We start from the raw sequence: 14,088 nt of genomic DNA on the forward strand, positions 1-14,088 counted from the left end.
ACTCAAGAACATGTTTTCTTTATAATTGGAGCCAATTTAGTAATTGGAGCCAAAACATCCTGGCACACTGATACGTTCTAGTACATTTTGAAGGACTGCAGATAGACTAGGAGACACTGGTTGATAAGGGAAATTAAGATATTAATACATAAAGTTAAAAAACCAAGAACAGTAAGATTACCTCTTCAGATCCGCCAGGGACCACCAGAGACCACCAAAAGACCCTTTGTACGAAAGTGCGTTTGATTTGAGAATGATTAAGCAAATATTTAAATGCATTGTAATTATACTTATATTGCAACCAATCATTGTAACTTAGATTGCAAAATCCTGAAACTTTTGTGTATAAATATGCTAAGAAAAGTGACCATACTCGTGCAAGCTTGGATGGAATAAATAATGCCCCTCACACCCGACATCGAATAGAGAATGCCTGCTTCTTAATGCTACATTGGTGTTAAGAAGTTTTTCTATTCCTGATTTCAGTGACGCTAGTAGCAACAATAGCAGTGTCCTGCTGCCGTTTTGTTAAGTGTATTACTGCTGCTAGAAGATAACCTAGCTCACGGCTGGGAAAAGGCTCCTGAGGAAATGTGCAAGAAGTAAGTACACATGAAACAACCCCTGTACCCACTTCAAGTAGTGTTGGAATCCTTCCCTCAATTTTCATTTATACTCAAGATGCAAAATTTTTGCGAAGAAAACCACCACAATGCAGTGAGTGATACTTTGACATCTCCCAGAATAAATAGCACTGCTGCATTGATCCCAGTAAGGATAAATGGTTTTCAGTCAAACATTTCATTCCCAACAATGTATTTCACTCCTAGCTTAAGAGTCCCTGGGGTGCCACCATCTGCCCTACCCGCATCCAGCTCTGCAGAGCCCCTCCATCCTGCTCTGCAGGTGCTCGCTGGTATTTCAGCTCTTGCCACCACAGTCCCTCATTGCTACTTCACAGAAACTCACGTAACTTTTTCTAGTTGTAAGCTTTGAATTACAGGTAGTGTCAGATGGCTATGTAATTGAGGGAGGAGGAGAGGGAGTTTTGACACATCTTAACTGCTGGGAGCTGTAGATGGAAGGGCAGGGTTGATGTGCCTTTGATTGCTTTCTGAAATGGTTAGCTACAGACCAACCTCTGCAGTCACACATCATCTCAATAAACCTGGCTCCAAACAAATAAAAGCACCCATGGACATGCAGCCATCTTGGAAAAGAGTTTCTCTTGTCCAAACAATTAATCATTAGAATTTCCAGACTGCCAACATAGACTGAGTCCATACCTTCTCTGGGGTCTTTAGTCTTTCCCATTGGGCCATCCCAAATGACTCCATGTTAGAAAGGCTCAGTTTGAGTTCCCCCACAATGCTATGTCTAGAGAACTTGTCGCAGTTTCTCAGGGTGAGACTCAGTGTCCCCTCTGGCATCTCTTCCTCTGTTAATGGGAATCGCAGGACCTCCTCCCAGAGGGTGTGAAGGACCTTCTTCTTCAGCTCTGTCTGGGCCTCAGCAATACCAGACTTGCTTACCAGGGTGCCCAGTATGTAGCAATGGCAGCCAGCATCTTGGTCCCCACTCATTCTGCCATGCATAGCTGGAAAAGAACAATTGATTGTAAGGACCTTTCACAAAAGACAGACCTGAAATATCTGTGGCTAAATTGCTTATTTCATGAGAACCATAAAATAAACAAGCTGCATAGACATTGACCCCTGTTCCTGCTTGCACGGGGCAGACTAAGCTGTGAGCCCATGCTGTGGAACACCATTCCTTATGCTGCACAGTGTCTTTGTCCTTTTCCCACTGCAGAAGGATTCTGTTATTGTTTGAGAGAGCAACAGCTGTGTTCAAGGAAACATGCTGTGTTGAAAGGTGCAGAACAGCAATGAGATGACACACAGCATGGCACAGGGATGGGCACCTCTCATTTACTTTTACCTTGGCTCACAAGGGAAGCTTACAAAAGCTTTAAAAGCAGGATGGTCAGTTACAGACATCAGAGATGGGAGAGACCTCCCTCTTGGTACACATCCACCCGTGCATGCCAGTGTAGGATACACCTAAGGGTTATTACATTTTGCTTGTCCAGCATGTGGTAAATGACTCCTTCAGAAGTCATCCCACAGCCCAAAAGATCTGTGTCAAGAGACATTAATCCCTAATTTTATATCACTGTTCTATTGAAAAGCCTAGAGTGAGAATAGCATTTCACACTCAAGTTGCATCAATAGAGCTGCACTGCCCTCTCTGCAGCAAGAGGAGTACACATTCCTCCAAGGGATCATAACACTGTATGGCTTTTTGGGCAAAACTGAAGTCCTTGCTGCATCCAGTCCAAGGACAGCAGCTCCTGAGCTTCCAGGTCTCATGGTTCACCAAGGTCTCCAGGTTTCTCAGGAGAGCGGAGCTGGGGAGCTGAGCTGGATCTTGCCCAAGTGGCAGTGGGGCAGCCAGAGAGGAGCACACATGCAGAAGAGCCAAAGCGGCAGCCCACAGGCATAGGTGTCTATCCTAGAGGGAAGCTGTGGGCTTGCTGCTGGTAACAGCAGTGGCTGCCATTTAGCACCCTTTCAGTTCTTGCTTCAGAGGGTGTGATTTGATTAGGTTTCCAGAGAAATCTACACTGTGCATGAATTATTCAGTCAGCTTATTTTGCTTTCCCAGAGGAACTGATGATGCTCCAGCCCTGAGTGGAGAAACTGTTACAGTTGTCAGTTCCCACTTCAGGGAGTGACACGGAGCCTTGCTGCCTGGCCAGGCGCAGGCAGAAGGACCTTCCCCAGTGACCTACAAGATAAGTCTGATATCTCCAGCTCAGCCTCTGACTTGACTCGAGGAAGAGGCAGTAGGGAGTGGGTCAAGTTGAAGAATGAAAATAGAAAGGAAGGAGATAGCACTGTCCCCAGAGGAAAAAAAAAAGACAACTAGAAGTTGCTCTGTATCGTGTCTGGAACTGGAGAAGGCCATGCTGGTTCCTGACTTCTGCTTTTGAGCTGTGCAGGCAATTGTTCCCAAGCCATTTCTTGCACGGTCACTTCAAGCAGTGACATTGCCAAATATTTCTATTCTGCAAGCCTAGAACCAGTGAAACGTCCAGGGGACACTTTTATTTTGAAGTAGGGGAGGAACTGTCTATAAAATCAACAAGTGTCCTGTACCCTCCAGATGAAAAATTACCAGTGGAAGATCTCTGCTCCTTACCTTCCAGAAGGGCAACACGCAGCTCGGCTTTTTGTTGATCATACTCCAGGGAGTAGCGCAGCTCGGGGGCCTGGTTACAGCTGGCTGCCCTCTTGGGGTTCAAGTGCTCCGTGACACACACATCCTTTACCACACCTGGAAATGAAATAGCCCCTTTAGCAAGCAGGCCTCCTCCTTCCAAGGAGAGCAAATCCACCCTGTCTTGACTCGACTTTTGATTTCCATAGCACTTGACCAGGCTGAAGATAATGAGCTTGGGAAGCTGTGAGGCAGTATCGCCACATGTGATTTTGAAGCTGGGCATATATTTCATACTGAAATAAAGCAAGTTGCAAGACTAAAAGAGAAGCCACAGCTGCAAGGTCAGTTCTGATTCACACAGAAAACAATAGTGGGACCAGCACATTTCCTTCTAAAAATCTCAGTCACAGTCCAGAGCAGTTCAATGTGGCACCAATAGGAGAATGCAATAATTCTTGCTTTATTTCAGCAACATGTGAGCTATGAAATCAGGCACAGCAGGAAGCAAACTTGCTTGTGCCATTAGCAGTGCAGAGAGGCTCTTAGACCAACACACTTATAGAAAGCTTTAGCCTACATGCAGCCGTCATCCTTCAGCCTCTCCTCCCTATAATCTTCTCCCTGACACCTGAGGATGTGGCTCAGTCTCTTCCTCCAATGCAGCTGCTTCCCATGGTACTTTCTGTTCCACACACACAAGTCTCAGGATGGAGAGGTGAATATAGCAATCATCCTTCCAGAAGGACAAAAATATAATCTCAAGTGATTTTTTTAAAAAAATAGAAATAGTTATCTTTAAAAAATCATGACAGATGGCATTGTGTTTCTGGCAAATCTTCAGGAAGGTTTTATTAATGTGGTAAACGTAAGAGTAATTTATCCTGTTAAAAGGCAGCTGTGAAGGTAAAAATCAGTATGGAAGCAACCCAGACACGCTGCCAGATGTATATAATTAACATTGCATTTTCTCTTAGGCTGTAGGAATCTTGTGTTCCAAGCTTTGGCATGTTACCCTTTGGGCTGGCTGGAAAACAAGAATTCTGCTTGGCAAAAATGTCTGAGGTGTCAGCCTTTGGTTTCACTGCACATCTAAACAAGCCAAGACCATCTCATCAAACCAATGGGAAAAAAGCAGTAGAGAAAATAAAGCAGAAGCTTGAACCCCTGCTGCTCATGTCCCTGATAAGGACAGTTTCTGAGCAGCTAGTATTTGTTCTGGAGGAGATACTCTGCCTACTTTTGGCCAGATATTTCTTCTGTACTCTGGCAACTGCTCTCAATACAACTACACTAAATACAACTATACTAAATACAAAATGTCTGCTTCCGGTGAGACAGTTTCTTCAACACAAAAGATGTTCAGCTAAAAACAAAATTACAACCAGACACAACTACAGCTTTGTTATCTGAATGTCCTGATGAGCTCCATGACTACTTTCTATTAAACACATGCACCGAAGAAAGAATGTTCATGATAAGAGAGCAAAAAGCACAAAATATCTTTGCATTCACACTTATTTCTCTACCTACAATCACATTATGCACAGAAGTATTAGAGATCTACACCCAGAAAAGCAATTATTTGTCTGAAGCCCAAATGCTCCTACCGTTTTGAGGGAGAACAAACAGCTCTTCACTGACTTGTATTTTCATTCTGTTCTCATCCAAACCAGCATGTTTTACAGTAGTTGGTTCTTCTGTTGTCTTCAGCGAGTACTGTGTGTAGTTAACAATTTCAGGCGAAGTTACTACTGGCTTGGGGCCATAAATGTTGGGAAACTTCAGGAGTGCTCGTGGTTGGACTGGCTCTGCAGTTTTCTTAACGTTGAACTGAAAATTAAAACCTTGTTTATTACTTTGGACCAAGTAGAGTAATTCCTCTGATTCTCTCAATGCTAAATTGGCTGTGACAAAGGGAGAAAAGATGGTGTCTCTGATAATTCATACCATCATTGTTTCTTGGGTTGTAGAAACCACTGCCTGTATGTCCAGAGATTTTTCTTGCCAAAGCCAATACCCTTCTACTTGATGTATGGCTTTTCACATTTACTCCTCTACAGATGTTTCGTTTTCACAACAAGAAAAAGATATGTCCTTATTGTTTTATTATTCCTCTGTTCCTGTACCAGTTATTCCTTCTTTCATAAGTCTATGTTTTCTTTCAGCACAGAAATCAACCATGAAGTTCATTTTGCTATGATTGAGGTATGGGTTTGTTTTGGTTTCTGGTTTTTTTTAAGTCATATCCAAGATCAAGAGGCTATAGCCACCCACAGATTTCAGAACATTTTATATGAGTACTTAGTAAGCATTAGAAGGCAAAGGCATGGATCATACAGTCACCTGGAGCAAGTACAACCATGGTGTAATAAGACAAAGGAGAGCTGAATAAATGAACCCTGCAATGGCATAGCAAGAGGAGTTGATTCAGTGGTCATTGCCTTTTGGACTATGCCTTGGCTCTGTGGACCAGAGCCCTACCTGACCCTCAGACATACATTTCCCTTTTATTACACCAGGACTTAAATTGGGATTTATGTCTGAGTTTGTTCTTAACATTTCAATTCCCTGCTGAATTGTGAACATGGAATGAGCAAAAGAACCTGAAAGACAGTGTGATGCTCAGGCAGCCCAAGCAAAGGTTGTCACAAAGTCATTACTGCTCTCCCAAAACAATGAAAAATATTTTAGTGGAATATAACAGTCCTTTTTTCCTTATGTCCCAAGAAAGAATCCAACTGAAATTATTCCTGCTTCATTTCTATTTAGATTCATCACCAGGAAGAACAAAAGCTGACTAGCAAATGACCCTGACCCTTGAAACAGATTTTATTAATGTTTCCAAAACACAAAAGACAAAAAGCAGAACTAAACCTGCCATTTTGGTTGATTATTGTGCAGTGGGATTCTCTCCAACCCTGCTGTCTGCCAATATATTCTGTTAGGTTTAGATTGAGAGTGAGCCAGAAAACGTTTATAATTGTAATTAAAGTTTTTCATTAGTCTCATTGTTTCCTATTAATAATGAATGTAGATGATGCCCTGAAGCACTTGTCTGTGTTGGGACTTTGTGGTCCCAGTTCACATGTCCTGAGGGAGCATGCCTATTCCTCAAGATATAGAGCTAAAGAAAGAGAGCAGTCTTGTGCTTTAGCTCTTTAGTCTTAATCTGCTTCTGGAGACCATAGCACGATGGTTACGTGCACTTCGAAGTGGTAAAGAACTAATTAGGTCAGAGACTCCATCTTCTCAAGGCAGCCAGGGCATCATTCTTTGGAAAGTGCCCTATGTAACACAGCATTTTGTCTTATCTAATTTTAAGGGCTCTGAAAGACAAGTGGGTTGAGAAAGACAGACGTCACTGTGTGCAGATCTCCACCTGGCAATCAGCTGAGTTTAGATATTATGTAAACTGTACAGTGTGGGTCTGTAAGTGAGATCCCTCTTTTAGAGATGTGAGCCTCATCAGTCCTAAAATACATAGGATATTTGAAGTTACTCATCCAAATCTTAAATGCAGCTTTCCATTCTTCTAAAATTAAAGCAGATCAGCCAAGAAAATATGTCAGGAATCACTAGACAACAGCTTGACAAACCAGGTTGCTTTTGTTTTGCAAAGGCGTTACTCCTAACACACATACAGTGCCTGCCATGGTGGCCAGCCTCTGCTGTATAAAGCTGCTGTCCTTTCAGTCACTGACCATCACACCAGAGCATTATACCTGCATCGAGTGTGCTGCGAGCACATGAAGCACTTTGGGATCCTTTGGGATGATAAACACCATACAAATGTGAGTTATTGTTAGTACAATATTTTATTTCACTTGCTACAAGCCAGACATTTACTCAGGAAATCCATCAGCACACGACAGCTAAGAACTCCACTGGGTCTAAATATTCCTCTTGTCTGTCTGCTCTGCAGAATTAGAGATGAGAGACATATGCAAGCTCAGTGGGACTAGCCCACCCCCTCTTCCAACTGCATCTGCCTCTGTTTATTATTTTTGCTGCCAGCTCTGTTACCAAGCACTGTCTGCTAATCTAGTTACACAGCAGTGCCCTATGGAAGTTCCCTTTGCAAATTAGCAGCAGTATCTTAAATAAAGAGATGAGCAGAAGTGTTTAGGTAGTTCTGCATAAAATTCATGAAAGCAAATAAACCAAAAGTAGAAAGGAGGCTGCAACTGACCCTTCTCGGTTCCTGCCCAGTGTCACTCAAACAATGCACCACCTTGTTGCCATTGCTGGTTGTGTTTAAGAATATTCATCCTGCTTGCTTTGCTGAGATTTTGCAAATTTACAGCTGTTTTTAATTGTTCTGTAGATGTATCTTTGTGTTTGAACTCTTCCTCACATATGCAGGACATGTCCCTGGGGAGCCTCTGTCTACGGCAAATACAAGCATCTCTGTCACAGGAGACATGGCAAGTGAATAAAATGAAGTCTCGCTTCATCTTTCTTTTGCCATCTCTGTTTATCAGAATCAGTGGTCCTGACAGGCTTCAATAATTAAGTATGCCAAGCACTGACTAGGACATACAGTGTACTAATGTAGTCAGAAGAAAGTCCTGACAGGACAATTTATAAACATAGACACAGATGATAAAACTTCACAAGCTCAGAACTCAATTTGAGATTCATTCCTTCAAGGTATATAGACTGATTCAGAATCAGTGACAGCATAGGAGAAAGCATGTTCCTGGCAAGAAAACTATTTTAATTGGAAAGAATTGATAGACATATGGAATAAGCAAACAAAGAACATTTTGCACTTTCTGTGACAGAATGTTCATTCAACTGCTATAATTTGGCCAGATTTCTTTAAAAAAAAAAGAAAAAAAAACAACAAAAAAATCCAACAAAACCCCAGTAACATTAGAAATAATACTTCTAATTAGAAAGTCAACAATGCTAGACAAATACAATCACTCAGGTAATAGTGATACACTGAGGATAGGTTGAATAATTTTTATCTCCTGTTGATCAGATACTGGAATAAGTTATGGTAAAACTTGAAGAATGTAGAAATATTGTGAGGACCATAATCTAATAGCTGCTGGGTACTGGAGGCTTAATTGGACTTCATGGTGACTTAGTGCTTATTTCAATCATCTAAGCAGGATGACACCCCAGAGGAAAAGCTTCAGGATGGATTAACACTTTCCCAAGATTTTTTCCAAAAGGCTGTATAAAAGAAAAATGTCCAATTCAAGGATAGGGTTAAGGTAAAGATTTGAGAGACTTCTGAGCTAGAAGATTACAACAACAAAAGGTACCTTGTAGAAAGAGGCTGATGGTAAAGTTATCTGTGGGTAATGCTGTTCCAGACAACGTCTAGAAAAAATGTTATGCAAAGTGATATGACTGTCAAAGTTACACTTTTCTTATTAATTTTAACAGTAAACCTGGAAAATTTCAGCATTATTGCACATCCTTATATACAGGAGTTGGCAAATTCCCTGTATGAGTTAGAAAAGACAAGAAAGGAGCCTGGAAATGACATGACAGAACAAACAGGATAGCAGGTAAAATTCATCCTAGGAAAATGCAAACAGGTACTAGGAGCTATTCACCATGTTCATGGATGATTGCTCAGAATTGGCAGCAATCTCTTGAGAAGTCCTAAACTCAGGGCAGATACTAATCCATGGTCGGTGGAGCTATCTTTCCTTCCCCCGGCAACCAAAAGCTCTGGTAATGCAACTCTGTGTATCTGCACCAAATCTTACAATACAGTTAGTAGATTTGGTCATCTTTCCTCAGAACAAACTGCAAGAGGGGCATGAGGATGCAAGGGCTTTTTTCTAATAAGAGCCTAGGAGTGGTAGCCAGAGACAGACTGAATACATCATTATAAACATTACAGAGAAGTTCAATTAGGACTCCTGCTACATTCTTTAATAATACAAAAATAATAGACAGCTCAGATAATTAAAAGGCAAAGAAAGACTGGCCTTTGGAATTGGTTGCTATGGTATATCATTTGGTTGAATGGCTAGATGAAAGTGAAAAGGACATAAGCACAAAAAACCATCAAGAGGAACAACCAACAGGTAATACTTTCAGAGACTGAACAGTGCTATAGTTCATGCTAAAGACCACAGTCAACCAAAGAAATCAGTCAAAAATGTCCCTTTAAAGGACAGCTTCTCATTAAGGGTCCTATAATTCCCCTTGCTCTCTCTTGTCCTGAGCTCAGGAGTCAATCACGGCTTTTTTGTTCTAACAAGAAGAAAGACCACACAGGGATGCCTGACATTATCCCTATTCCACATTGCTCTTATAGTAAGTGAAAAAGCAATTCACAGTGTGATGAGATTGTCCAATCATCACACTCTAGATTCTCACTTGCATTTTATTATAATTCACATGTAATTAGTCCCGCCAGTTAGAGACGCAGAGGGAGGAGGAGGGATGGTTTGCACAAGAAACCAGCTGTTGAAAGGGAACTATCCTGCAGGAACCATAAGAAATCATGAATATTTAGAGTAATAGCTGTTAATAGGAGATTCCAGCAGGAGTCATCTCCTCTTTACAATGCTGTATGCCACCTGGTAAAGTTTAGTCTTCTCCTCAGAAAATGATTTCTCTTGTGATCTAGCTTGACAGCTAAGCAGTATTTCCTGTCCTCCTCCCTTATTTTTGCCATTAGCAGGTTTCTCTTTGGCAATGTGGCAGCTGTCTCCTGCTCTGGTAATTCTGGGGGTCACCCAGCTCCTGTCTGTTTTTCCTGCACTCTTCCTCCCATTATCATGTTGTTACATCCTGAACACAGTACGCAGATAAAGAGGCAGCATAAATCACATGCTGAGTAGCCTAACAGAGAAGTTGCATTCCCACCCTCTGCATTTAAAGAAAAATTCACAGAGTAAATTAATTAGAGACTGTGTCTTACTTGCTGGACTGGCTGAAGCACACTGGGCTTAGTGTTTTCCGTGTTCTCCTCTTGGTCCTTTTCTGAGAGTCCTTTCCCAGGTTGCTTGCATTTGCAGAAGCAGGTGAGACCGCAGAGGGCAAGGATGCTAGTTGCAGTCCCTAAGGTAGCCCCCAGGGCTATAAGTGGGGCAGACAAAACCATTGTCCTGTGCTGCACAGGCACAAAAAGCACAGAAACCCTGTGACTCCTTCTCCTCCCTGCGAGAGCAGCTCTTGTACATCCACTCTGATTTCTAGCCTGGCTTCATTCTCCTTGGAAGTCTAAAAACAACGAAGAAAAGGGACCAATCTAGAGACAGAGATAAATCATCTCACCTTTGCTAGGCAACAAGGCTACCTTTCTATCCTGATGATGGAGTTTCTGCTCCAGGTCAGGTAGAGAAAATAGTGATTGTGGTGCCTGCAATTTTCATATCGCTGCAAACAAGCAGTTTTCACTGAAGCCTGTTCTCCAGCTCCACTGGGAAAAGTCTGATGTGTGATAGAGAGGAAAGACGTCAGCAGAAGGGGCTGGGCCTTGCTAGCTAACTCGCAGAAAGTGCATCCAAATGTTTGATCAGCTCTCTAGCAGTATTTCTGAGGGATAGCTTGCTAATTTGCTCAAAGGGTTGATTTTCTCTGTCTTAAGGCAAAGATAGCAATTGCCAAAAGGTGCTGGCCTGAGAAGCCCCATTATGATAGCATTGCACGATAGCACTATTGTCAGAGTAAAGCCTGCATGTAAGTCAGACAAAACCTTCTCATTCTTCAGAGGCTGGGGAACAAACATATGCAAGAATTAAGCACTGTCCCACACTCAGCAGCTTCCCCTCAAAGCGCAGGGTCTGAACCTTTTGGAGCTGCTCTCTGCAGCATCAATGCAGAGCTGCACTTCTATTTAAAAAGAGAGCAGAAAATCCTATCACACAAGACACACTGGTGCATGCGCTGCTTCCTCTGGAGAGGATGAGAGAGCAAACAACATATGTGAAGTATTAGTCATACCGCTTACTACATCGCTGTCAGGCGGTGGGCTGGTGAGCACAGTAGAAGAACCTACATAAGTAGACCTGCAGGGCTACATGTCCGTCTCAGTTTTCTCTTGAGGTGATGAAGTAATTAACTTTCTGTGACTCATTTATTTTTGTCTTATTTCTCAGACTGCCCAGCCTGGGGAAGAGGAGAATAAATGCCATCTTTCAATGTGTTTCCTGTGACATGTACCTCCATTTTCTGGGTAGTTCACAAGGAGTACCGCTAACATTCTACCGCATGGCTAGAAGATGCTTATAATTCTGGGCCACCATATAACTGGGCCAGAGTGGAAATAATAAACAAGAAGCAAAATATTCCTTATAAGGCTGTGGAAAAAATACCCAGTTCTACTGGGAGTTTCTTGGTCATTCTATTTTGGAATACAGTTGATGCCTGTGGATCAGGAAAAAAATGAACTATGTACGCAGAGATATTTCAGTTCCTTTGTTTTGATCTTTCTGAAGCTCAGGTTTTGCCATGGAATCTCCTTGACTTTTGTTTTGATGTTGCACATCTTATTCATGACGACTCATTCAGCCTTTGTTCCATTATAGGTGACGTGTTAACCTCCCTGGCATGAAGCTTCCCTTACACATCCAACTGTCACTTTAGTTGTTAAGGACAACACTGCAGCATCCTTATGGATGCAGTGCACATTCTGTCATCTTGCTTTCTCCTCACCCTACCAGGCTTGTTAGACATACATCTCAGCCCCACTTCCAACCCTCCTGATGCCTCATCAAGAAGAGAGCCATGATAGACTCCTTAAGCAGAGACAATTCCTCAAAAATACTGCTGAGCCCATGGAAAGTGGTCTTTCAGCTCAACTCACAGCAGGAAAACCTTGAGAGTTGTCTTCTGTCTATACAGGAACATAAAAGTGGCCACACCAGGCTGGACCACTGGCATATCTCTTCTTGTGCTCTGTAGTGGGAAGAACATCACATAGCTAAACACTCCCATTGCTTCTTACTCTTTGTGTCTCAGGAGCTTCCAAAGCCTTGAGCATCATCCTTGTCCTTACCTCTGCTGATCTGAACTTTCTCTGCCACAGGTCGAATGTTGCAACCATTTGCTGACTTACCTGACAACTACTTCATTCATCCTGTAGTTAGACAGGTAACATCATAATCACAGGGCCATGGGGTGTTATCTTGAATTGGAAGAATATACCATATTGTTTTGGACTTCCACAACCACTCAAGAGAAGTAGAGGAAAGGAGAGTCTGGAAGAGGACAAAGAGGATGGACACACTGTTTAGATGCCTTTGGTTTTCTCCACAGGATATTTTATTGATATCTAACACAGCTAGATCAGAGGCATCTGAGATTTGGAAACCATAAGATAAGGAAGGCGGTGCTGTTAAGTGTAGAACACACTTACAGAGATTTGGAGTGGAGAAAGCATTCAGTCCATCCATGAGATACAATTTTAATATGTTTTCTACAAGCTGCTCTGGGAATTATATAAAGGCTGCTTACAACAGGCTGTGGATGGAAGGCCACATCAAATGCTTTCTGCAAGGCAATAATTTAATAGTATACATGTCCAAAATGTTTTCTAGCTGCTCATATATGAAGGCTAAGTTTTTCTTGCCAGAAATTGTGTATGCTGTGAATGTAAGATGTCTGGAATCATCATCAGATATCATATTTGAATAATAATTGTCAGGCAGCAGCCTTTTTGCTGCTATAGCTAGAAAACAAAACAGATCTTGGTAAACATTGAATATCAGCAGTATGTGAGCTTCTACAAGCGACAGGACAAATATTGCAGAATTGTGTGTGTGCACTGATGCATGTGACTGGTATAGATACATAATTTAGCTGGAGTTAGGCACATGCAGTCACTGCATCTCTATATTGTGGTTGCTTATTTTTAACACATCCTGTTCTAAAAAAAAATTGGACCATTAATGTATTTCAAAGTCAGCTTTACGCTTGTTTGTTTTAACATCCAATAATAAAATTGCTTCTTTTTTATCTTTAAAGCAGTAGTAGGCTAAAATGGGACCAGGTTAATGACCTTTCTCACTGGCTATTCACACTGATATTGTCCAGAATCGCATAGCATTTTTTACATGTCACATCTGCTATTGAAAAGAGACTTGCCAAGGCAGAAAGATGAGAGTCTCTTTTTTTCGCAAGCTAAACTCTATGGGTTGGTTCTGGCCTGATCACATATTTTACACTCACTCTATCGACGTATTTTCTCCAGATTCTGATACAAGACATGTATAAGAATAACAAAAGCATAAACATGGTTTTTAACTCCTGTTACTTCAGACATGAATGTTCTGTGATAACAAAATGTAAGGCATTGGACAACTTTTGGTGCTTATAGATTCTTTGTTCCTGCTGTGAGCTTTTCCACTGATATTTTGGACATTTCTGTTCATTTGCTATATGAAAGAGGCTTTCTCTGAATAAAGATTTGGTAGTGCAGATCACATGGAGAATTACAAGAGCTTTTGTATTGCCTGGCTGTAGTTCATGCCTCACCAGGAAAAAAAAAACAAACAAACAAAAAACAAAAAGCAAGCAAAACCTTTTAATGCAATTGCCAACCACTTGTATAAGCAGGTCAGAGATTTACAGCTTTTATTCTGGCATTAGTAGACACGAAGTAAAAATCCAGAATCCCTCACTTTTATAAGGAAAAGCTGACAAACATTTGAATGAAAGATGATTGAAGACTGCTTTTCTTGACTCAGCCCACTCCATCAGGGACTGGTATTTGTCTGGTTCTCACTGAGGCATTTCACCAGGCAAAAGTGTGAGGTAACAGACGGAAATGGGGGAAAAGAGGGTTTTTTTGCAGGGAAATCCTTGCAACAGCCAGATTTAGCCTGAAGGTGTAAGCTCATGTTTTCACTTATGTTGACTTGTGTCGTGGTTTAGGGCTGGGCCGGC

The 14,088-nt window shown here is 41.8% G+C and overlaps 1 protein-coding gene across 1 annotated transcript in view; it reads right to left on the minus strand.

The window, feature by feature from the left end:
* SYT13 (synaptotagmin XIII) overlaps positions 1-10,303 on the minus strand; it is a 14,546-nt gene extending 4,243 nt beyond the window's left edge. Inside the window, exons 1-4 of the mRNA XM_010189539.1 lie at positions 10,121-10,303; positions 4,833-5,055; positions 3,205-3,339; positions 1,287-1,597 (exon numbers count right to left, since the gene is read on the minus strand). Of these exons, the coding sequence (XP_010187841.1) occupies positions 1,287-1,597; positions 3,205-3,339; positions 4,833-5,055; positions 10,121-10,303 (852 nt within the window). The remainder of the gene's footprint in view (positions 1-1,286; positions 1,598-3,204; positions 3,340-4,832; positions 5,056-10,120) is intronic.
* Positions 10,304-14,088: the final 3,785 nt, after the last annotated feature.

The sequence above is a fragment of the Mesitornis unicolor genome, unplaced genomic scaffold (genome assembly GCF_000695765.1).
Source record: "Mesitornis unicolor isolate BGI_N332 unplaced genomic scaffold, ASM69576v1 scaffold8378, whole genome shotgun sequence".
NCBI classification, from domain to species: Eukaryota; Metazoa; Chordata; class Aves; order Mesitornithiformes; family Mesitornithidae; genus Mesitornis; species Mesitornis unicolor.